The sequence below is a fragment of the Rattus norvegicus genome, chromosome 11 (assembly GCF_036323735.1).
Source record: "Rattus norvegicus strain BN/NHsdMcwi chromosome 11, GRCr8, whole genome shotgun sequence".
In the NCBI taxonomy this organism is placed as follows: Eukaryota; Metazoa; Chordata; class Mammalia; order Rodentia; family Muridae; genus Rattus; species Rattus norvegicus.
In genome coordinates this window covers 13,742,613-13,768,183 of record NC_086029.1, presented here as the reverse complement: position 1 = coordinate 13,768,183, position 25,571 = coordinate 13,742,613, and the positions used below count along the sequence as shown (strand labels likewise).

Sequence of the window (25,571 nt, the reverse complement as noted above, 5' to 3'; positions counted from 1 at the left end):
GCTCTCTGCACACACATCTCGGACGCCAGAGGAAAAAGCCAAAGACCATCTGGAACCGTGGTGCACTGAAGCTCCCGGAAACGGCGGCACAGGTCTTCCTGGTTGCTGCCGCTGCAGAGAGCCCGTGGGCAGCACCCCACGAGCGAACTTGAGCCTCGGGACCACAGGTAAGACCAACTTTTCTGCTGCAAGAAAGCTGCCTGGTGAGCTTGGGACACACGGAAGCAGAATTCCTGTAGGACCGGGCACGTTCTGTGTTTACCGGAAGTCCCACACCCGCGGATCCCGGCCCGCAGCAGCTCTCTGCTCCCAGACCCCGTGAGAGAGAGACCCAACCGCCTGGTCAGGTGGGCACTCCTGAGGCTGCAGAGTGGAAGAGACCACCAACACTGCTCACCCCTGCCCACATCCCTGGCCCAAGAGGAAACTGTATGAGGCCTTTGGGCTCCCGTGGGGGAGGGCCCAGGAGCGGCAGGACCCTGCCTGAGACACCGCCGGAACCTGAAGGAAACAGACCGGATAAACAGTTCTCTGCACCCAAATCCCGTGGGAGGGAGAGCTAAACCTTCAGAGAGGCGGACACGCCTGGGAAACCAGAAGAGACTGCACTCTGTGCACATCCAGACGCCAGAGGAAAACACCAAAGGCCATCTGGAACCCTGGTGCACAGAGGCTCCCGGAAAGAGCGGCGCAGATCTTCCCGGTTGCTGCCGCCGCGGAGAGGACTTAGGCAGTACCCCACGAGCAAACTTGAGCCTTGGAACCACAGGTAGGACCAACTTTTCCCCTGCAAGAAACCTGCCTGGTGAACTCAAGACACAGGCCCACAGGAACAGCTGAAGACCTGTAGAGAGGAAAAACTACACGCCCGAAAGCAGAGCACTCTGTCCCCATAACTGACTGAAAGAGAGGAAAACAGGTCTACAGCACTCCTGACACACAGGCTTATAGGACAGTCTAGCCACGGTCAGAAATAGCAGAACAAAGTAACACTAGAGATAATCTGATGGCAAGAGGCAAGCGCAGGAACCCAAGCAACAGAAACCAAGACTACATGGCATCATCGGAGCCCAATTCTCCCACCAAAGCAAACACGGAATATCCAAACACACCAGAAAAGCAAGATCTAGTTTCAAAATCATATTTGATCATGATACTGGAGGACTTCAAGAAAGACATAAAGAACTCCCTTAGAGAACAAGTAGAAGCCTACAGAGAGGAATCGCAAAAATCCCTGAAAGAATTCCAGGAAAACACAATCAAACAGTTGAAGGAATTAAAAATGGAAATAGAAGCAATCAAGAAAGAACACATGGAAACAACCCTGGACATAGAAAATCAAAAGAAAAGACAAGGAGCTTTAGATACAAGCTTCACCAACAGAATACAAGACATGGAAGACAGAGTCTCGGGAGCAGAAGATTCCATAAAAATCATTGACTCAACTGTCAAAGATGATGTAAAGCAGAAAAAGCTACTGGTCCAAAACATACAGAAAATCCAGGACTCAATGAGAAGATCAAACCTAAGGATAATAGGTATAGAAGAGAGTGAAGACTCCCAGCTCAAAGGACCAGTAAATATATTCAACAAAATCATAGAAGAAAACTTCCCTAACCTAAAAAAAGAGATACCCATAGACATACAAGAAGCCTACAGAACTCCAAATAGATTGGACCAGAAAAGAAACACCTCCCGTCACATAATTGTCAAAACACCAAACGCACAAAATAAAGAAAGAATATTAAAAGCAGTACGGGAAAAAGGTCAAGTAACATATAAAGGCAGACCTATCAGAATCACACCAGACTTTTCGCCAGAAACTATGAAGTCCAGAAGATCCTGGACAGATGTCATACAGACCCTAAGAGAACACAAATGCCAGCCCAGGTTACTGTATCCTGCAAAACTCTCAATTAACATTGATGGAGAAACCAAGATATTCCATGACAAAACCAAATTTACACAATATCTTTCTACAAATCCAGCACTACAAAGGATAATAAAGGGTAAAGCCCAACATAAGGAGGCAAGCTATACCCTAGAAGAAGCAAGAAACTAATCGTCTTGGCAACAAAACAAAGAGAATGAAAGCACACAAACATAACCTCACATCCAAATATGAATATAACGGGAAGCAATAATCACTATTCCTTAATATCTCTCAACATCAATGGCCTCAACTCCCCAATAAAAAGACAGAGATTAACAAACTGGATACGCAATGAGGACCCTGCATTCTGCTGCCTACAGGAAACACACCTCAGAGACAAAGACAGACACTACCTCAGAGTGAAAGGCTGGAAAACAACTTTCCAAGCAAATGGTCAGAAGAAGCAAGCTGGAGTAGCCATTCTAATATCAAATAAAATCAATTTTCAATTAAAAGTCATCAAAAAAGATAAGGAAGGACACTTCATATTCATCAAAGGAAAAATCCACCAAGATGAACTCTCAATCCTCATCTTCGATTGGTTTATATACAAGTGTGCAATTTCTAGGCTTGAAAGTAAAATGATGCTATCTGGTGCTGGATAGAGGAGCCTTATTTTTTATTATGGCAGCTTGCTATTTTTGTAACATGGTGATTTGGTTGAACACAATAAAGTACAGTAGTAACTGATCTCCCCCTCTTCCTGGATGGGTGAGGAGATGATTAAATGTTGATGTCAGCATCCATGAGCATATTCAGATGAGCTTCTGCTTCTGTTGAAAAGGATGCTGTCTTTGATTGTGGTCCGAAGCTTTGAAGCACTACTTGGCATCTCCTTCCTTGGTGGTCTCACTGTTTAAACATAACAGATTTGATAGCTTGTTGGTAAGGTGAGGTCCAGCTTGTCTCCACTAGGTCATCTTCATGTGAATCCGGTGGTTATACGGTTTTGTTCTAGGGATATTTCATTTTTTTAATAACGGTTTTAGCTGACATTCATGGAGAGAATGAATCCTTAGAACTGTGCCACTAGTGAAAGGAAATCCTGTCTAGAGTATGTTTCTTTACAAAGCTGTGTCACACCATCCTTTGGGCCCTCTGCTGGAAAAGTAGAATCAAGTCTCAAATAATGCCTTTTAAATTGTATCCTCTAGTATTATACATGTAGGACAGTACTGTATCATACCTCTGTGGATGTAAAATAGCTTGTACCTGCTTTATGATACGTAGTAGTGACCGTGCTTCATCAGAGCTGTTTTTAATGATGTTGCTCAGAATGTTTTCTTTCCAGATGATGATTGAGAAGCTAATTTAAAAAAAGAAAATGGTGCCAGGTACCACAAGAGTAACAGAACTGTGCTGTTTTCTCGGGTTTTGTTTTTTTACTTTTTTTTTTTTTAATGGAGTATGCTGGATGTCTCTACAGTTTTGTTCAGATGACTGCAGAACCTGGAAAAGCTGTTGCTGCTGTTGATGCATAACACACTGCTATTATTGGTCTTTTTATATAAATATAAATATATATATATACAGATATATAATTTGAATTTTTTGAAACTTTACCTGTGCGGTCAACTTTGGAAAAAAGTATCCCCGTTTACTGTGTTGAGTTGGCACTGTACAGAAATTAACAGCCATATTGGTCTAGAAATGTTGAACTTAAGTTTTTTCCATTTGTACAGGGGTAACACACTGTATTAAATATGTAAGGTCTTATCTACGTGGGTTTGATTACAAAAACTAATAAAGTATTCTCTAAATTAAAAAAAAATAAAAAATAAAACAGAGACTGAAGGAACACCCATTCAGAGCCTGCCCCACAGGTGGCCCATACATATACAGCCACCCAATTGGACAAGATGGATGAAGCAAAGAAGTGCAGACCCACAGGAGCCGGATGTAGATCGCTCCTGAGAGACACAGCCAGAATACAGCAAATACAGAGGCGAATGCCAGCAGCAAACCACTGAACTGAGAATAGGTCCCCCGTCGAAGGAATCAGAGACAGAACTGGAAGAGCTTGAAGGGGCTCGAAACCCCAAAAGTACAACAATGTCAAGCAACCAGACCTTCCAGGGACTAAGCCACTACCTAAATACTATACATGGACTGACCCTGGACTCTGACCCCATAGGTAGCAATGAATATCCTAGTAAGAGCACCAGTGGAAGGGGAAGCCCTGGGTCCTGCTAAGACTGAACCCCCAGTGAACTAGACTATGGGGGGAGGGCGGCAATGGGGGGAGGGTTGGGAGGGGGACACCCATAAGGAAGGGGAGCGGGGAGGGGGATGTTTGCCCGGAAACCGGGAAAGGGAATAACACTTGAAATGTATATAAGAAATACTCAAGTTAATAAAAAAAAATGGGGTTCAGAGCTGAACAAAGAATTCACAGCTGAGGAATGCCTAATGGCTGAGAAACACCTAAAGAAATGTTCAACATCTTTAGTCATAAGGGAAATGCAAATCAAAACAACCCTCAGATTTCAGCTCATACTAGTGAGAATGGCTAAGATCAAAAACTCAGGTGACAGCAGATGCTGGCGAGGATGTGGAGAAAGAGGAACACTCCTCCATTGTTGGTGGGATTGCACACTGGTGCAACCATTCTGGAAATCAATCTGGAGGTTCCTCAGAAAATTGGACATTGAACTGCCTGAGGATCCAGCTATACTCTCCTGGGTATATACCCAAAAGATTCCCCAACATATAAAAAAGACACGTGCTCCACTATGTTCATCGCAGCCTTATTTATAATAGCCAGAAGCTGGAAAGAACCCAGATGCCCTTCAACAGAGGAATGGATACAGAAAATGTGGTACATCTACACAATGGAATATTACTCAGCTATCAAAAACAATGAGTTTATGAAATTCGTAGGCAAATGGTTGGAACTGGAAAATATCATCCTGAGTGAGGTAACCCAATCACAGAAAAACACACATGGTATGCACTCATTGATAAGTGGCTATTAGCCCAAATGCTTGAATTACTCTAGATGCCTAGAACAAATGAAACTCAAGATGGATGATCAAAATGTGAATGCTTCACTCCTTCTTTAAAAGGGGAACAAGAATACCCTTGGCAGGGAATAGAGAGGCAAAGATTAAAACAGACACAGAAGGAACACCCATTCAGAGCCTGCCCCACATGTGGCCCACACATATACAGCCATCCAATTAGACAAGATGGATGAAGCAAAGAAGTGCAGGCCGACAGGAGCCGGATGTAGATCGCTCCTGAGAGACACAGGCAGAATACAGCAAATACAGAGGCGAATGCCAGCAGCAAACCACTGAACTGAGAATAGTACCCCTGTTGAAGGAATCAGAGAAAGAACTCGAAGAGCTTGAAGGAGCTCGAGACCCCTTATGAACAACAATGCCAAGCAACCAGATCTTCCAGGGACTAAGCTACTACCTAAAGACTATACATGGACTGACCCTGGACTCTGACCTCATAGGTAGCAATGAATATCCTAGTAAGAGCACCATTGGAAGGGGAAGCCCTTTGTCCTGCTAAGACTGTACCCCCAGTGAACGTGATTGTTGGGGGGAGGGCAACAATGGGGGGAGGCTGGGGAGTGGAACACCCATAAAGAAGGGGAAGGGGAGGGATTAGGGGGATGTTTGCCTGGAAACCGGGAAAGGGAATAGCACTCGAAATGTAAATAAGAAACACTCAAGTTAAAAAAAAAAAAAAGAAATTCAAAATTTCTGATAGTAAAATGTACAGGCAAAAGAAAACAATAAAAATTCAGAAAATGATGTACAAGTTTCTGTATCTCACTATTTACCTAAATTATAATAAAAGGCTAAGTTGTAACTCAGTTATTGGAGTCCTTGTCTACCATGTGTGACATCCAATGTGCTATCCTCAATACCAAAACAAACAAAACTTCCTTCTGTTTCAAAATATAGCCTTTCTGGGGTTTGGGATTTTTGACATATGGATATGAATGTGACTTAGTTGATGGCATACATATACAGAGTACTCACTTTGCATCTGTTCCTTGACTGTTCTAAACTGGGTGCTAAATAGAAGGATGCTTTGGCAAACAAAGAGTGTGGCATGAGAGAAGGGGAAGGTAGCCATACACAGCCTGTGAGATACTTCTCACTGATATCCACTGGCTCCATTCATGAGGTTTCCATCCTTCCTACCCTCTTCCTTCTTTTTTCCTTTCCTCTTCCTTCCTTATTTCTTCATTCTTTTCAGACTCCTTTCTTTCATGTGTGATTGGGTTTTGTTTGTTTGTTTGTTTGTTGTGTTTGTTTTATCTTTTTGAGACAGGTTTTCTCTGAGTAGCTCTGGCTATCTTTGAACTCACTCTTGAGACCAAAGAGGCCTCCAATTCAGAAATGTCCACCTGCCTCTGCCTCTGCCTCTGCCTCTTTAATGATAGGATTAAAGGCACATAAAAATATGCCCCACAGCCAGGCATATTTATTTTTTAAACAGTGACTCGATACTTTGTCAAGGCTGGCCTTGAACTTCTGACAATCTTACTTTTGCCACCCCCTAGTATCTAAAGTCATATACCAACAGACCCTGCACACAAAGTTTCTTTTGACTACTTAGCTTTTATTGTCAACTTGACACAACCTAGAGTCACTTTGAGTAACTCAGTTGAAGAACTGCCTAGTTCAGGTTGGCCTGCAGGCTTGTCTGTGGAGCTCTGTCTTGTTTCCTAACTGATGCAGGCAGGCTAAGCCTACTGTGGGCACCATAATTTCCTGAACAAGTGGTCCTGGACTGTCAAAGAAAGCTAGCTAAGCAGGAGTTTGTGAGAAAGCAAGTAGCATTTCTCCATGGTTCTTGCCTCCAGGTTCCTGATTTGAGTTCCTGCCTTCAATTCCATCAGGAATGGATTGTGACTAACATACTGTAAGCCAAATCATCCTTTCCTCCTCTAAGCTGCTTTTGGCCATGTTGTTTTACCACTGCAATCAAATAAAAATAAGATAAATATCAACACTAAACATTAATTTTTGGTGCATCAGATAGTTTACAGATATTAACAGAAGGTTATTTAAATCATTTATTATTATCAGGGCCATATGTTCAAGGCTTATTCCCCAGTGTCTTAGAAATGTTTTCTATTCTACCACCAAAACATCATGACCAAGAAGCAAGTTGGGGAGGAAAGGGTTTATTCAGCTTACATTTCTACATTGCTCTTCATCACCAAAGGAAGTCAGGACAGGAACTCACACAGGGCAGGAACTCTGAGGCATGAACTGATGAAAAGGTCATGGAAGGTGCTGCTTACTGGCTTGCTTCCCCTGGCTCACTCAGCTTGCTTTCTTATAGAACCCAGGACCACCATCCCAGGGATGGCACCACCCACAATGGGCTGGGCCCTTCCCTCCTTGATCACTAATTGAGAAAATACCCTACAGCCAGTTCTCATGGAGGCATTTCCTCAAGGGAGGCTCCTTTCTCTGGATAAGTCTAGCTTGTGTCAAGTTGACACATAAAACCAATCAGTACACCCAGCCTGCGGCATTATTAGGAGTTGGAAGAATCTGTAGAAAGTGTGACATGGTGGGATGATGCTATGTTATTGACCAGAGTCCTTGGAGAGTGTATTGCCACCACACACGCCCACCCCCTGCTCCTTCTCATCTTTCTCCTAAGGTACTCTCTCACAGGCAAACCCAAAACCTAGAGTCCAAAGAGCATGAACTGAAACCATAAACTAAATTAAAAGCCACACCTTTCTGAGTTGTCACCTGCTTTGTGAAATGAAAACTGACTAACACATCTAAAAAGAACCACACAAGACACTTTGCCCATTTGAGTTGGGTGTCTAACATTCTTTTCATCTCCAAATCTAGCTATCTTTATATCTGTGATTTGCTCCATCTCACAGTGCAGGTGTCCAAAGAAGGACAATGTTTGACAAATTGTGTGCTCCCCACAAATCCATGAATACAGGAGTTTTTTTTTTATTGCCCCCCTAGCTTTTTGCATCTAGAAAGTGCTCAGGATCTGTGTTTGTGTTAGACAAGAGCTGGACGAGAGTACTGAACTTGAGAGGAACAAAAGATTTGAGACAAGTGGCTCAGTTGACTTCTATTATTACATAGCTTAGGAATTTCAGCCCGAGGGAGAAGTTATTTAGCAGCGTTCATCCAAGTCTTCACACAATGACATTTAGATAGGAATGGCTTCCTATCTTCTCTTACAGGGAAACCCTGGGTGGAAAATAAATTATGGTCTGTGATCTCTAGCAGCTACTTGGCCATTAGCTCCACCTCTAAGCCATTAATGCACCATCTCCACAGATCAACATCCTCACTGTGGATAAATTATCGAGGTATTATTACCCTTCTCTACTCTTTCCTTCTCTTTCTCCATTGTCTATTTCTGTTGGGTTTTCTCTCTCTCTCTTTCTTTCTTTCTTTCTTTCTTTCTTTCTTCCCATCCTTTTTTCTTTGCTTTTTACTTTGTGTAGTTGGCACAGAGAGCTTTGTGCTCTGTTCACAGATAAACACTAATGAAACTAGGAATGTTAAACATGCTTCAAAGGAGAAAAGACTGGGAATGGGAATGGTTAACGGCCTCTTGACATCCATACTATCAGTATGGCCAGGCTGGACCAACCTCTCCCAGACTCTTTCTTACCTTAGTCATCCTCTCTAGATTCGTATCTTTGGCATTGTTTCTCAGTCAGTCTACACAATCCATTTTTAAGGGAGATGTCACATGTACTTTACGAACAGGAGCATCAGAGAAGACAGTTGGAAAGACAGGACTGGACTGTAGGGAAATTTAATAGAAATCCACATGTGTCTTCATTCAGTCCACAGCTCACTAAACTTTCATTGGGAATTCATTTCTCCCTCCTTAGTAATCCTCTGCAAAGGTTGATTTCTCTGTTACTGACCTTACCAAACTCAGACTCTCTTAGAATCTCTTGTGCATGAGTCAGCTCCTCTGGAGTAAATACACCATAGTAGAAGTAAGATATTTTTCTCTCCTGTTTTTCAAGACAATCTCTAGTTCAACATTCAATGTACATGAGCGAGATAATGATGCAATTTTCATAGTTCAATATTATCACACTATCTTGGTCATATTAATATGTATCAAAGCCTCACAGGACTCTGACACAGACAAGTTCACCTTACCATTGTACTCTGAAAACACAAGCACAAAATAGGTAGACACTGATACTTTCATAGCCAATCCAATTTTTCAAAGATAAGGTCTCTGGAAATTTGAACATTGCTATATCAGGTAACCTGTGTGACTGACCATCAAAGCAGTCTCCTTGAGGAGGGAAGGACTGATATGAGAGCCCTGACAGAAGCTACACTGCTTTCATTTCCTAAGACAACCTGGAAAAAAAACAACTGAAACTCCAACGACTGCGAATCTGAGAGTTGTTCATCAAGCCCAGATGAGTGTTATTTCCTAGATTCGTGTGTATGTATCGCAAATATGTATATGTATATATATATTATATATATATATATATATATATATATATATATATATATATTATCCTATATTCCTCACTGTACATAGGAAAGTTTTTCCTTCTGATACAAAATCTGGAATTGATCTCCAGCACTGCCTACATGTATAGCATTATTAAATGAGAAGTACAGAATCTCCAAAATGTGATTTATTTGTGCCTTTGTTTTATTAACAGATTTTAACTAATTATGTATAATTTTGTGTTTTGCTATCTCATTTCATGCATGTACAAAATGTATTTTGATCATATTCACTGTTTTATTCCTCAGTGTTGAGTGTGTGTGTGTGTGTGTGTGTGTGTGTGTGTGTGTGTGTGTAGTGCGTGGGGGTCATGCAAATGTGGAGACACAGGGTACCTTTCTTTTTTTGCTTGCCTTCTTAATTTTTGAGATACTATTTCTTACCAGACCTTGAGGTATTTTCTGCTGGATTGGCAGCCACTCAGCCCCTGTAATCTACCTGTTTCTGTTTCACTCCACCAATTCTGTGTGTTGAAATACAGGGAACTACACCTGGCATTTTGTGACTACCAAGGACCCTAATGCAATTTGTTCTCTTGATTGTACAACACCAACTTAATCCCCTCAGACATCATCTTGGTCCCATCCTTCTCTTTTATACCAGCCTAATCAGTAGTCACCTACTATTCTTCATCCTATGTAGCAGGAGAAAAGTTGCACCCCACCACAACCCACACAATGTGCAGCACGTTAATGGTACTCAGGGTGTTTTTACTCTTGCTCTCCTTCCCTTTCTGAGCCCCACTCTACAACCAACATAACCATTCACCAAGGATTTCCAATTTCCAGTCTTTCAGCTGGAGTTCTACTATGCTGTGTGAAGACTTAGACATCTGTTATCTAATTCTAGGCTATGAGTAGTTAAAATGAAGAAACTGCTCATGTATTTTAAAAATATGTATCCTTTTATTATGTTTCATGTGATGCAAAATATCTACAGTAAAATAAAATTCAATTTCTCAGATAGCAATGACGTACCTGATACACACCTGAAATGATCATCAACTCAGGAGCGACAAAGCAGCCTGACACTTGCAATGCACTATCAGCAAATATTTGACAATCTTACCTTCGTGTTTCTTTCATTACAAAGCTGGAACATGTAACATTATCGAACATCTGTCTTGTCATTATCGCTTTGTTAAAAAATCTACTTTTGGTCACATTTTTAACTTCAACAATCCCATTCAAACCACCTATAGTTGTTAAAATCCAATGTGAAGGACAACTATGAATTTACTGATGTATTCACTCTCCTTCCCACCATTAAGAACAGCTGCCTTTCTGACTCTGACCTTATGTGCTCTAAACAGCCTAGGTTGAGTGATGTGCGCGCCCAATGTTCACACCCCCCTTACAGCATAACCTGATGTCTTGGAGAGAAACCAATGCCTTTGAGACAACATTCAGGTGTTGCTCCAGTGAAAATGTGCCCCTGGTCTCTAATTCGGTGAAGGTGTTGGCTCAAGTGTAAAGTCAAGTGAAAGAAAAATGAAGCCTAAACTAGGCGCTCCCCACACCTCGGAATTACTTTAGAATAAAGCTTTGAGACCTTCCTTCCAATTCTCATGCAGTATGCTATCAGCTCTGTCGCTGTCGTGGGCAAAAAGCAACAACAAAAATACAGTGTCGCTCTCCAACTGTTAGCATTTAGTCCCATGAGCTTTTGTTTCGGTTTAACTGATTCGTCTTCTGAGAAAAACAGAACATTTAAATACTAGTTCCATGACGATGAATCTTACCTTTAAAATAAAAAAAAAAAAAAACTAAAGCCGTGTCATTTATAGGAAATAAATTGAAATTTAAATGTTTCATGTGTTTTGTTATTTAATTTCTAGACAGCAGTGAGTACAAGACTTTTCAAAAATGCGACTTATATAACAAAAATCTGAAGGACAAAGTACCACATCATATTTAAACATGCATATAACACATGTAATCCTGCCATTTGGTGATGGAAACATGAACAAGAGCATAATTACAATATGAAAAGAGAGATTAGAAGCCCAGGAAACAGACTTTAGAAGTTCTTCTGGATTTTCCTCACTGACGGACAGGAGTGAGCTCTAATGTCATTATGTTTGGAAATGGCTTCATCCAGATCCAACTGTACCCCGTTGATGTTCACTTCCATGCAGCCGCTGTAAAAAGCATTCACTGGTGTGGCACTGAAGGAAATATCTGTGGAAACAGTGTCTGACGATTAACCCGATACTTCTGCATCTCATTTGTTTACAGTTAAAAGAATTATTCAGACTTCATAAATTCCAAACAAATTCCTACAGGAAAAATTACTAATGTGAATCTATTCAGCAATGTTATGTTGGGCATGGAGGTCAGCGTATGAGTCCTTCTGATTTCATAACTGCTATCATTGCCAACCAAACTAAAGGGAAATGTTCACACTTGAAGAGGAGGAGAGAGTATATGCTTATGATATTCCACATTTACTATAAAATAATATATGTTGGCTTCTTTTTAAATGCGAGCAACATCTCTGAGTGATTTGACCACCTCTTCGACTCGAAATTGTGGGGGCTTAGAAATCCTTTTAGAATGCCATGGCAAACATACCCTTGTATAATTTCTGAAATAAAAACTGGTTTTTCATATTTATCAAGAAATAGTTGCTGGCTGAGCATAAAAGCAAGTCATAATAAGGGACTGACTTTTATGTGATACTATTGTCCCGCAGAACAAAGTTTTGGATTGCTCCTAAGTGAGTCATTTGAGGTCATTGATGCCTTTGGGCTTCGCTGCATTGGAATCCCATTACCAGGGTTTGTCCTAGTTGTCGATTTAGCTTCTTTGTCTCCTTAGAACTACAGTCCAAGACACCTTCCACTCTTTTGGCATTTCCTCCTTATGGATTTGAATTTACAGTGAACATCTCTTGTGCTTCTTTCTCAAAGCATATTATGCCAAAAATATATACCTTAAAATTTCTAAAGACAGTGACAAAATCTGTATCTAGGAGCTAAATGCATATTTTAGGAATCCTCTTCAATCCTGGCTGATGTCCCTGACATTATATATACATTATTTTAACCACAGTGTTATCACTCATTATGACATGGCCCCCAAGAGTATATATAATAACTACATATTATAAACAAAAGTTAGTTTTTAAAAAAATCTTTAAATCAATTTTCTTTTAATTATCATTTATCAAAAGCAATTTAAACATGACTAATTTGTATATAAGTAATTTATTCAAGCAGTGGTGGTGCACAGCTTTAATCCCAGAACTCAGAAGGTGAATGCAGGTAGATCTCTGAGATCAAAGCCAGCCTGGTCTACAGGATGAGTTCCGGTACAGCCAGGACTACACAGAGAAACCCTGTTTTAAAAAACCAAGTTTGGCCGAATGGCTGAGAAGCACCTAAAGAAATGTTCAACATCTTTAGTCATAAGGGAAATGCAAATCAAAACAACCCTGAGATTCCACTTCACACAAGTCAGAATGGCTAAGATCAAAAACTCAGGTGACAATAGATGCTGGCGAGGATGTGGAGAAAGAGGAAAACTCCTCCATTGTTGGTGGGATTGCAAGCTGGTCAAACCACTCGGGAAATCAGTCTGCAGATTCCTCAGAAAAGTGGACATAGTACTACTTGAGAAACCAGCTATACCACTCCTGGGTATATACCCAAAAGATGCTCCAACAGGTAACAAAGACACATGCTCCACTATGTTCATAGCAGCCTTATTTATAATACCCAGAAGCTGGAAAGAATTCAGATGTCCCTCAACAAAGGAATGGATACAGAAAATGTGGTATATTTACACAGTGGAGTACTACTCAGCTATCAAAAACAATGGCTTTATGAAATTCATAGGCAAATGGATTGAACTAGAAAATATCATCCTGAGTGAGGTAACCCAATCACAAAAAGGCACACATGGCATGTACTCACTGATAAGTGAATATTAACCCCTAAAGTTTGAATTACCCAAGATACAATCCACAGACCACATGAAGCTCAAGAAAGACCACCAAAGTGAGGATGCTTCAGTCCTTCTTAGAAGGGGGAACAAAATTATTCATAGGAGGAAATATGGAGATGAAGTTTGGAGCAGAGACTGAAGGAAAGGCCATCCAGAGACTGCCCTACCTGGGGATCCAGCCCATATACATACAACCACCAAGTCCAGACAATATTGCTGAGGCTAAGAAGTGCATGCTGACAGGAGCCTGATATAACTGTCTCCAGAGAGGTTCTGCCAGAGCCTGACAAATATAGAGACGGATGCTCATAGCCAACCATTGAACTGAAAATGGTGTCCCCAATGGAGGAGTTAGAGAAAGGATTGAAGGAACTGAAGGGGTTTGCAACCCCATAAGAACAAGGATGCCAGCCAACCAGAGCTCCCAGGGACTAAGCCACTACCCAAAGACTATACATGGACTGACCCTGGACTCCAACTGCATAGGTAGCAATGAATAGCCTAATTAGGGCACCAGTGGAATGGGAAGCCCTTGGTCCTGCCAAGACTGAACCCCCAGTGAACATGATTGTTGGGGGGAAGGCAGTAATGGGGGGAGGATGGGGAGGGGAACACCCAAATAAAAGGGGAGGGGGGGGCTAGGGGGATGTTGGCCTGGAAACTGGGAGAGGGAATAACAATTGAAATGTAAATAAGAAATACCCAATTTAATAAAGATGGAGAAAAAATTAAAAAAAGAAAGAAAAACCAAGTTTTGAAAAAGAAGAAGAAATAACATATTTGTTTGATAGTTTATATTCTAAAATATTTCAATTTTAGTTTCCTCTCAAGTTTGCCTCAATCTTTCTTTAAATTCAACTACTGTGTTATTAAAAATTTTGTATTTTTATATCTTTTCAATAAATTCATTGTTTATTTGATTTCCTAAAAATGCATTCAGCTAATTTGTGAGTAACTCTCAATACAGCCTCAGTTCACCCAATTTCACTGCTGTCATGCTTCCTAATAACTAACCAGACTGGTAACTTGGACTCTATATCCCTTTTCTACCTGTAACGTTTGAAACCCCTTTCCTTCCATGCCCCAAAATACTAGAAAGGAGGTCCACATATGTGGCATTAACCTTGAGCATTTAGAGTGTAAAAAATCAAGGTTGTTAAGATTCCCAACTCAGAATTCTCCAAAAAAGAGTAATCTATGAGCAGGACTGAAAGAAAAAAAATGATCCTAAATATCTTTGTGCCCTTTTTTTTTTATTTGACATTTAAAGTAACATGTTGATGCTAATGTCAGAGGTCCAATATTAAGTTAAACATGAACCTGAGTTTCCTCCAATTTTCCCCACTTTGAAAATGTAATCCTATCACAAAACTATTAATGTCAGAGTTATCCTTTGCTTACCTGTATTCTGGTTATGAAATTATACTGATTTTACTTCTAGATCTCTATTGGATTCACTTGATTCAATGAAGAATGCTACTACCACCCTAGTCCAAAGCTTCCTTTTTGCCAGGTGAACCTTCCATATCACTATTATGAACAATAAAATAATTGAAATATTGGATAGGTTTGGCCCCTATAGACTCATGTTTTGAATGTTTGGCCTGTAGGGAGTGACACTATTAGAAGGTGTGTCTTTGTTAGAATAAGTATGGCCTTTCTGGAGAAAGTGTGTCATTGTGGGGTTGGGCATTGAAGTCCTATGCTTAAGCTCTGCTCGTGGCAGAAAAGACCCTTCCTCCTAGATGGCTGTGGAATACTCCCCTCCTGGCTACCTTCTGTTCAAGATGTTGAACTCTCAGCAACTTCTCCAGCTCCATATCTGCCTACACACTGCCATGTTTCCTGTACCAGACCCAATTAAATGTTGTCATTTATAAGAGTTGCCTTGGTCATGGTGTCTCTTCCCAGCAACGAAACAGAAACTAAGACAAGGACCCTGTATGGTATGAAGACTACCATGCACTGGTAGAGGTACTGTGATGTTGACAATATTATCACTATGTCCTCAGGCTATCCTATAGCCCCTGAACTCAATTGAATTATACATACTTAGGCTTTCCCCACTTGGAATTATTCATCCAGAATTAAAATTTGAAATTATAATATTTATATGCCCTAACTTGTTTTAAACACTGTAATGACACTCACGTCTTCCACAACAAAACCCTAACTCAAGTCTGTAAGTCACCCATTTAGCCATTTTATAGACTCATCCTGCACTACCTCCTGTCTCAGATTGCCTTAGTCATCCTCTCATATTCATCTATGCACACACACTGACCATTCTACCTATATACACTGCAGTATCCACCCATCTCTACCACCTAGTTAAGTTTACTTAAGTCTTTAAATGCCAGAGAGATAGATAAATTGATAGATGATCTTTTATTCAGAGAGATTGTTCCTGGCCCTGTCCTCAACACCAAGTCAAGTCCTTATTTTTATGCTCTAAACTTGATTTGTAATTACTTGCTTTCATAGAATTCATTATAATTTTAATTATTTTGAAACCTCTTTACTGAGTTGCTGCATGTCTACCTCCTCAACTAAACTTTAAAAGCCCCAGTTGCAGCAACTATAACTTTTTGCTTATTTGGGTTTATGCTCTTAATGGATGAATTAAATGTAGAGTAAACAAACATACTAGTGATGAATAAACTCAATAAGTGTTTACCTTACAACATTATCATGAGACTGGGATTAAATGACATAAAGTGTAAGGGATATTTCAAGTTTGTCTTCATTTTTCAATGCCTTGTTACTAAAATTCCAGGTTTAAGATATTATTGATTTGACCAGGCATAGTAGTATATGTCTTTAATCCCAGCACTCATGAAGCAGAGGTAGGTGGATCTCTGAGTTCAAAAGGCCAGTCTCATCTACATAGTGAGTTCCAGGACAGCCAGAACTATGAACAAGATATTTCATTCAAAACATGCTTGTAGAACTGAAGAAAAATACCTGGAACGCCACCCAGGTAAGTGGCCACGGTTCCTTTCATTGTTTTGTCCAAGATGGCGAGTTGCCTTTGGAGATCTTTAGAGTAAATGACGTCTTTTCTAACTGGGGTCCACAGTTCCAGTCCATTTCTGTTAATGTTACATTTCAGCTGGGATGGCTGTTCCGAGCACAGAGTTATGGCTTCTAAGTGAGCTGCTACTGAATTTTCAACAAATACCAGAATGTCCTAAACAGAAGAGCAAAGACTTCATATAAACAACACTGAAGGCAAAGCCACTTAGGGATGACTTTGTGTTTTGGAAACTCCAACCTAAATTTCAACAAAAGAAAAAAATGATAGAGACTCTACATTTAAATGTAAAGTTGCTTAAATTTTAATAATTAATTTTCAAGCATCAATTTGTTTTACAAGCTCTGTGTATAAGACATAATATATGCTGAATTCTGAAGATTCAATTCCATCATCTGAGTTGGGTGGCCAAACAGAAGAAAGTAACATGATGTGCCTAAGTCATACTTAGGTCTCCAAGTCTCCCTAATTTCAAAAGTTACATATGAAAAAGGTAGAGTGAACTTTGTGTTGAGGAAATTGGAGTTCTTTAGTACACATTGAAGGGTCATCCAAGTTATCACACAGACCAAGGACAATGTGATGAAAGAGGCCTGAGAAAGAGACCTGCATTATGAGCCTCACTTACAGTAGGAAGCTGAAGTCTCAAAAAAGAGAAGTGTTTTATTTTGCTGGAACTTTCAAAATATTCGACTTGTTGGGAGTGACCTCTGTTGCTAACTTAAGATGGTGAAGAGGAAATTAAACCAAAATAGAGAATACTATGATGCTTCCCATACAGTAAATGTAGTCTAAAATGGCCTCTTAGGTTAAGATATTTATGGTGAGAGGGAAAAGACTATACTTCTTGACTGCAGATTACTTAAGGGAATCTTTAACTTTACAAATACTCATATCCTTAAGTCATTAAAAGAGAAAGCCAAGTCGGGTATTTGGTTAATTCCTTTAATCACTGCACTCTGCAATTGGGAGGCAGAAAGCAAGTGGATTTCTGTGAGTCTATGGCCAGCCTGATCTACATAGATCAGTTTAGCCAGGGATACATAGAAAAACTGATGGTGGGGCTTAGCGTAGAGGTTACTTAACAGAAACTCACTTCGAATTATACTCTAATTTGCAAAGTGAACCCTCTGTTTTTGTTGATTACAGTTCAAACAAGAAATCCAATCTTTGCATAAATGTAAGCTTTTTGCAATGCATACGTGCAGTACATAAACAGAAAGCTATTAGCACTACTAGAAATTGGAATAGCATAGATCTCCTAAGAAAGTTTGTTTTTCTTTGTATCAAAGACTCTCCTTTTCTCCCTAATTTTAAACTGGAGTTAGCAAAAAAGAAATCAAGTGGGACAGTTTCAATTCTCTCTTCTTTTCTTCTGAATCACTCAAAGGGTAAAAGATAAACAAGTGCAAAAGAGAACAAACAATGGTATACTACACAGTCGAGAGTGGACTGTTATCATGTCCTTATTCTATATGCAGATGAATTTCCATACTCCTTCACAGATTCTGTCTCGGTAGAGTTCTAGGCACTTTGTCATACCTCCAAGCAGCTTGTGTATGAATCTACCAAACCAAAGATCCAGAAGTTAAGGTTTCTCAGTACCCCAATATTGTCTATTCCTTGCAAATCAGTCAACAAGTCAGGAAATAAAAGAGATTCATCTAGGTTGGAAATAAGGTTACCTGAGAAGTTCCAGAGCCAGAATCCACCAAGGACAAGGCAAAGGGCACTGTGTCCCCAGAAACTAAAGCAAGCATGACTCCAGTGCCAGTGGACGGGCGAATATTCAAGGTCACATTTATTTGCCAACCCTCTGCATTAGTTACATTATCTATTCAAAAATGATAAAATGAGACAGAAAATATTTGTTTCAGTTACAATTGGGACAACAATAATTGTTATAATCTGGTTAATATTCACAGGTAGTTTCTGAAGTGCTAAAAACTTTAATGCTTTCTCTCAATGACATACATTACCTAAGCAAATCAAAAGATGGTTGTTTTATTTGCTAAATGCAAGTGGTGTCCCCACATTTCCATTCTTCCAAGAGAAAGACTCTGCACTGTGGTAAGGAGTACTCCACACTTGCCATTTCCTCTTTAACAACTCTTCATTTCATGCAAATTCACCAGTGTTCAGACCTCAGAGTGGTCAGACCTTACAGCACAGATTTATAAGGAAGTTTAATAGATTTCCTGTATTCTTTCTGAGAAAAAAAATAGGGGTACAGAAGTAACTGCACCCCATCATCACTAATTCTACAGCAATGGAAACAAAAAATATGTTCTATATACAGAGAAAGGTAGATAGTCTTAGGGGAATACCATGGAGTCCACAGTTAGTTTTCAAATTAGGTTGGGGACATTTGCTCTGTGATAGTTTTGTTTTAATCTTTTAATCTTTTAAATGTCTTGGCTAATTATCTACCAAAGTGGAGTGCAGGCAATCGGATGTATACATCTCTATCATCACTGTTTTTCAAAGAAGGCAATAAATATTCATTGAATTTGTGTTTGCAAAGTACAGTCATGCACCACATAATTATAATCTGGCCAATGATGGAGACATATATAAGTCTGTTCTGTGATGTTCACCAAATGATGAAACTGCTTGGTGATTTTGTGATGGTCAGCTATAATCATCACCTTGACATAACCTAGGATTAACTGGGAGAAAATTCTTAGTGAGAGAATGTCTACTTTGGTTTGGCCTATGGGCATAGCTGTGGAGGACAGATTGTCTTAATTACACTAATTGATATAGAAAGACCCAGCCCACTACAGGGAGCAGCATTCCCTAGGCAGGTGAACCTAAACTGTATAAGAGTGACTATGTTGAGCTGAGCATAAACAAACAAGCAAGTACCATGCATGCATTCTTTTCTCTCTACTCTTGAGTATGGATGGGACAAACTGTTTCAAGTTGCTGCTCCTGTTATTTCCCTATTATGACCTGGCACTGCAAGCTGAAAGAAAACCCGTTCTCCTCTAAGAAATAAGGACATGACACATTTTTACAGGACATAGTCACTTATTGAAGTTCACAAAAAACTACCTAAACTAACTCAACTGCTTTTAAAAATTAGTTTACAATATTCATAAGTCTTTCTCATTTATTATTGTGAAGTAATAAATATATAATAAATTCCATATACTACTTGGAAATGTTTTTCTTTGACTAAATATTCTTCCATTTAGTTACATATAATGAGAGTACACTTCTCATTATAATTCTTACACAGAAAGAATATATGGAATTATTGTGAAAAAAATTAAACAAAGTATTTCAAATTCATATTAAAGTGAATATTAAAATGTGTGGAAGTTATAACATTAAACATTAGTTATGAAGTATACTGGTTTCAAATTATCCACAAAATAACTTAAGAAAGTAAATTTAGCTACAATGTAACATTTAAATTTCTTTTTCTGGAAAATTTTCTTTAGCAAATCAGGTTCTGGGAAGGGGACCTCCAGGGATTATTTCTGCTTTGCTTTTTACCTGCAAGCCAGAACTCACCAAAGCCCCAGTGAATGACAGTTAATGTCCTACTCACGCATAAGAGCAGGAAAAGAAATAGAGGAACTTCCTACCTGTCCCTGGGGCATCAAGAAGGAAAACACTCTATTCAGACTGCACCTGGGATATAGCTTTTCTAACAATTACAAGGATAATACAAAGAAAACTCAATTAACAGTTTTACTAATGTTAAAAATAATTTGAGTTTTTATTAGCAAGGTTTCCAGTATTGGAGGATGGGCCATTTGACCTCTAGTGATCAAAGGCTAGTTGAAGTTACTGAATTCTCCCTTATTGCCCTCACTGCCTTGAACAAAAAGTCTATCACTCTAATCCCTGCCAGACTTGCCTTATGCCAGCACTAGCTATTTAAAACACTCTGTAGATACTTTTAGGATAATTACACAACAACTGAAGGTAATTGCTCAGCTCTGGATAGTAAGCCTCTCCTGCCAGGCCTGTTTTGCTATCACAGCCCTCTGTGAATGACCTTCTGCATGACCCTGTAATGATTTCCACTTAGACCAGAGTAGGGGCACTGACCCTGGACAGCCTAGCATAAACACTTAGAAGGCAAGTACTAAAGAGCCAAACATGGCGATTGGTGGGAAGGTGCCTACTGTGGCTATAGATGCAGGCTGTTTGACTCACTGTGCTAAGTCCTCTGGTGTTGAAACACAAGAACTAGCAAAGGGCTTTTCTGAAGTGGTCTTTTCTTCCCTACTTTTACCAATGTGCGCTGAACTGTTAATATGAGTAAAGAAGTATTACAAAGAGCAGCAAGGCAGCCAGGTAGAGGTTGTTGAACTACAGTGGCTGCAGGAACAACAGAAGAGTCGCCAGCAGGGTTAGCTGAAATAGCAAGGCAAGCAGCGCTTGACAGCAGAAGAAGTAGCCTTGGCCGGGAGGAGGGAGCAGAAAATAGCAGAAGCAGAGAGGGTAGAGAACTAAGAATGAAGATTAAAGGTTATAAAAGAGCCAGAAGAGAAGTCCTGTAGGCCATAGTTGCTGGAAAAGTTCTAAAAACTGTAATACCTTTAGGGACAAAGGGTCTCAGCCCAGAGTCAGGAATTATAAAATTAGCTGCTGTTAAGGATTGTGGAACTGTGGAATTTCAACTTCCTTGAGCTGTGATGACAGAACTAAGGATCCTAGTTCTCAAAACCTACAGAAGAGCTGTAGTTCTAAAGGGTGCTTGCTACCTGCTGCTGCTGCTCCGGCTGCCACTGTTTACCACTCACTGTCAAACACTAAAGCATGAAAAGCTGCCAAGGACAGGACCAGAGAGGCTTTTCGTTGCGCACTCTTGATTTCTCTGCAGGTAGAGCAAAGATCTCAGCTAGTCTGTGGCAAAAAAGATCTCCCTCCTGGGTACCTGCTTTATCCGAAGTAAAAGCTGATCACGACTAATCCATTCATCACTAAGAATGAACATTGCCCAGTCTGGTCCAGATATTCTCTGTAAGTTTGAATTCCTCATTTGTACAAAAGGACCTGAACAGGACTTCCAGGCAAGACTCTTTCCTACACCAATAGACCTAGTCCTTTGTTCCTGAGGCTGCTACCTGGCTCACTGATGGTCAGAATGGCATCTTTCATTCAGCTCGAGCAGATATCCTGACAACCCCTTAGTGCCCAGACTCATGTCTCCTGTTCCTGGACCTAAGAATTTGATTTAGTCACACATAGGTAATCACTACTAATATGTGAAAAGGAGTTCAACATAAATAGAAATTAGGACAGTAGCATTTAAAACTATAAAACGTAAATTTGATCAGATTTGGAAACTCTTTTGAGCATGAAATTTCTGCTTTTAGTAATTTTTGCAATTAAAAATCTTTAGAAGAAAATGCAGTAAGTCGGATACAAATAATATACCTGCAAGCTCTTTGACAGAGAAAATCTAATTCTAATTTCTCTCATAAAAAGTGCAGGATGTGCATTAAGACATATCCACAGCAGGTTATTTGTAAAGGGGCACCCAATTTAAGGATATTTTCAACTCTCCTTACAGAAATAAAAATACATAAATAAATAAAAATCTAATCTCTAATAAAGCAGCCCGGAAACAAACAAATTGTATTAGCACACTTTCCAAAGATATTAAAAAAAATAATAAGTGAAACTAGGTGACATAATTTAAACAGATTTATGTGGCTCACAGTTGTAGAGGCTGGACATCTACATAACATGATGGTGGCTCTTAAGAGGCTTGAGGTAGATGGAGGGCCCACTACATAGCGAAAGATCTCAGGAAGGCAATGAATCTAGGGAACAGGATCCTTCATGAAAGGTTCTGCTCTATTATAAAATCCACCCCTCAAATAATAATTCAACAAATGGTTCAAATCCTCACTAAGTTAAGCAATGTCCCCCAACATTCAAAGAAGAGCTGTGCCTATTTCCAGACACAAGTAATATTCATTTCAGTCTCTACCATTGCATGTAAAATACCCATCCCTGAACCAAAACATTACAGGACACACAAAAACATGTGAGAAGACAAAATACAATAAGCAAGCAACCTGACCACTGATGCTACAAAAAAAGATATGTTGATAGATTGATAGATAGATAGATAAAAAAATTTAAATAAATAAATTTATAATTATAAATATGGTGAAGGCTCAGAGTGAGCTACACAATTTGTACATAGGCAATCTCATCAGAGCCAGAAATTTTGACACAGATCAATGGAAATGACAGACATGAAAATCAATGCCTTCCATGCCTTGACTAGTGAATTCAAACCAACTGAAAAAGCAACTGAACTTTAAAACTGGTCAACTGAATCTACCCCCAGTGAACCAGGCTATATGCCAGTCAACTTTGAATAATAGTACATACAGTTAATTGTCCATATAGTTTTCCCTAAAACACCTGAAAATGTTGTAAGAAGTAGTTAACCTCACAAATAAGACAATGCCGGTCATAACAGCTACTCACTGGGCAATGCTAGCAGAATAAATCATCACAGTTTGTCAAGGATATATTTAATGATTAATGAGAGAAGAGAAATGTGGCAGGAATCACTTACTGTAGTCTATGCTGAACTGAGCAATTCCTGAACCAGGGTAGTAGGAGCCCTTCTCCACAGTGAGGAAGCAATGTTTATTTTGTTTTCCTTCAACTATTTCCTTTGCACCCAAAGCTCCTTGTTTCATCAAGTTCCAGCCTCGTATACATCCATCCAGACGAGGATTAATCTAATGCAACAAGATATAAGTCAAGGAGTAGATTTTCAACTTACCCAGGAATGAAAAATGGCTTTAATTGATTCTCAGTAGAGGTTGCATTTGGAAGGAAACCCCTTTTCTTTGATAGCTTATTAAAATACTTTTAATTGGATTTAATTTTTTTCTCCTTTTCTGATAGATAGTATTTGTCAGTAAAATAGACTGTATCACTGCAGGCCTGCAGTTGGGTCCTGATATTTACAATCTGAGTTCCAATCTGCTACTTGACTTCAGCCAGATCCAGCAGTCTTTTCTCTCTGTGCTTCTGGCGTGGCCCTAGGTTCTAAGCCACTTCCTGTCTTCTTGTTGTGTGTGCAAAGGTTCAGGTGGCCCAGGAAGATTCTAATCTTCTTCAGGAACAAAAGACTCACATTCTTTAGGCTTCACCAAAGCATCCAGGCAGGTTCAAGATGCGTGATAGCCATTTTATAAATGGTTGTTCTTTTTGAATAATTTGCTTTCTCATTAAAGTACCATAATTTTTCAATTTCGAAAATTTGGAATATTCATCCTGGCAAGGTTTCATTAATCCAATTTGATGCTACATTGAAATCTGTTAAAAGTTAAAGCAACTGCAAGTTGTGAAGACAGAAGAGTAGATAGATGTAGAGTAGTAAACATTTAAATTAGATCAACCAATTCATCTGGCAGAACAATGAATTCAAACGACATTTGAAAACTCTTCAAAGATGGTGATTAATTTCTTTAATTCTATTCAGTGGTTATTTGAGAGGCATTGTATTCAGAACACTGTATTCATCTGCTGTAACTAATATTTCTTATAATGTGTTCAATCCACACTATGTGCTTGCTACCTGTTACCCCAAATTTATGTCTTAAAATAAAGCTAAGAAAGATGGTGTGTGTGTGTGTGTGTGTATTCTTTTGTAACTTTAATGGCTGAGTGTACAATTCTATAATGAATACTGAGCTGACAACTTGAGAATGTAAAATACCCACTGCTTAATGAACAATACAGCAATTTAAATGGACACAAACCCAAATGGATCATTTTCTTATTTTCTTTCTATACTTCCAATGGTCTAAAGTTCTTTTGCATGTTCAAGACAAGTTGTCACATTTGATATGTGTAGCAAAATGACTTTCCAGCAAGTGTCATGAAAACACATCTTTGAACCTATGGCAGGATAAAGGAATCCACCCAAGATGAGAGGACCAAACCGCATCATTACCTACCGGCTTAATGAGTGCACTTTCCACCTTCCGAGGTAATCCTGCAAAGTATATTTTGGTGTCCAGAAATCCATCGGTAGGTTTAAAAAGACTCCCAAGTTTATTAATATTCATCACGGCCTCCTTAGCTATTTTAATGCTAACACTGTCGTCTAATTCTTCCACAGACACCTACAATTAAAAAGACAGAGCTACATGATATATTGGATTGAAAAAAATCATAGAATTCCATTATTTAATTTTATATAACAATTAATTTAATATAATTTCTAATTTGTTCAAACCCACTAGGAGAGCATAACTGTGATAAGTGTGATTTAAAAAAAACATCTTTTTTTTATCTTAATTAACTTCAGTATTTCTTATTTACATTTCGATTGTTATTCCTCTTCTCGGTTTCCCAGACAACATGCCCCTAACCCCTCCCCTTCTATGTGGGTTTCCCCTCCCCATCCTCCCCCCATTACCACCGCCCCCCCAACAATCACATTCACTGGGGATTCAGTCTTGGCAGGGCCAAGGGCTTCCCTTCCACTGGTGTTCATACTAACTATTCATTGCTACCTATGAGGTTGGAGCCCAGGGTCAGTCCATGTGTAGTTTTTGGGTAGTGGCTTAGTCCCTAGAAGCTCTAGTTGGTTGTCATTGTTGTTCATATGGGGTCTCAAGCCTCTTTAAGCTCTTCAGGCCTTTCCCTGATTCCTCCAACAGGGGTCCCGTTCTCATTTCACTGGTTTGCTGCTGGCATTTGCCTCTGTATTTACTGTATTCTGGCTGTGTCTCTCAGGAAAGATTTATATCTGGTTCCTATCAGCCTGCACTTCTTTGCTTCATCCATCTTATCTAGTTTGGTGGCTGTGTATGTATGGGCCACATGTGGGGAAGGCTCTAAATGGGTGTTCCTTCTGCCTCTGTTCTAAACTTTGCCTCCCTATTCCCTGCCAAGGTTATTCTTGTTCCCCTTTTAAAGAAGGAGAGAAGCATTCACATTTTGGTCATGCTTCTTAAGTTTCATGTGTTCTGTGCATCTAGGGTAATTCAGGCATTTGGGCAAATAGCCACTTATCAATGAGTACACACCATGTGTGTTTTTCTGTGATTGGGTTACCTTACTCAGGATGATATTTTCCAGTTCCATCCATTTGCCTATGAATTTCATAAAGTCATTGTTTTTGATAGCTGAGTAATATTCCATT

The 25,571-nt window shown here is 39.6% G+C and overlaps 1 protein-coding gene across 4 annotated transcripts in view; it reads right to left on the bottom strand.

Moving 5' to 3' along the window:
* Window positions 1–10,325: 10,325 nt before the first annotated feature.
* Window positions 10,326–25,571, bottom strand: part of Pros1 (protein S) — an 81,549-nt gene continuing 66,303 nt past the window's right edge. For 3 of the 4 annotated variants that reach the window (NM_031086.2, XM_039088635.2, XM_039088636.2), the window contains 5 exons: window positions 24,379–24,546; window positions 22,983–23,151; window positions 18,109–18,257; window positions 16,354–16,579; window positions 10,326–11,622 (listed from right to left, as the gene is read on the bottom strand). In NM_031086.2, the coding sequence (NP_112348.2) occupies window positions 11,462–11,622; window positions 16,354–16,579; window positions 18,109–18,257; window positions 22,983–23,151; window positions 24,379–24,546 (873 nt within the window). In that variant the 3' untranslated portion in view covers window positions 10,326–11,461. Of the gene's footprint in view, window positions 11,623–16,353; window positions 16,580–18,108; window positions 18,258–18,402; window positions 18,584–22,982; window positions 23,152–24,378; window positions 24,547–25,571 lie in introns of those variants that run through there. The other variant, XR_010055967.1, reaches the window with a different exon arrangement.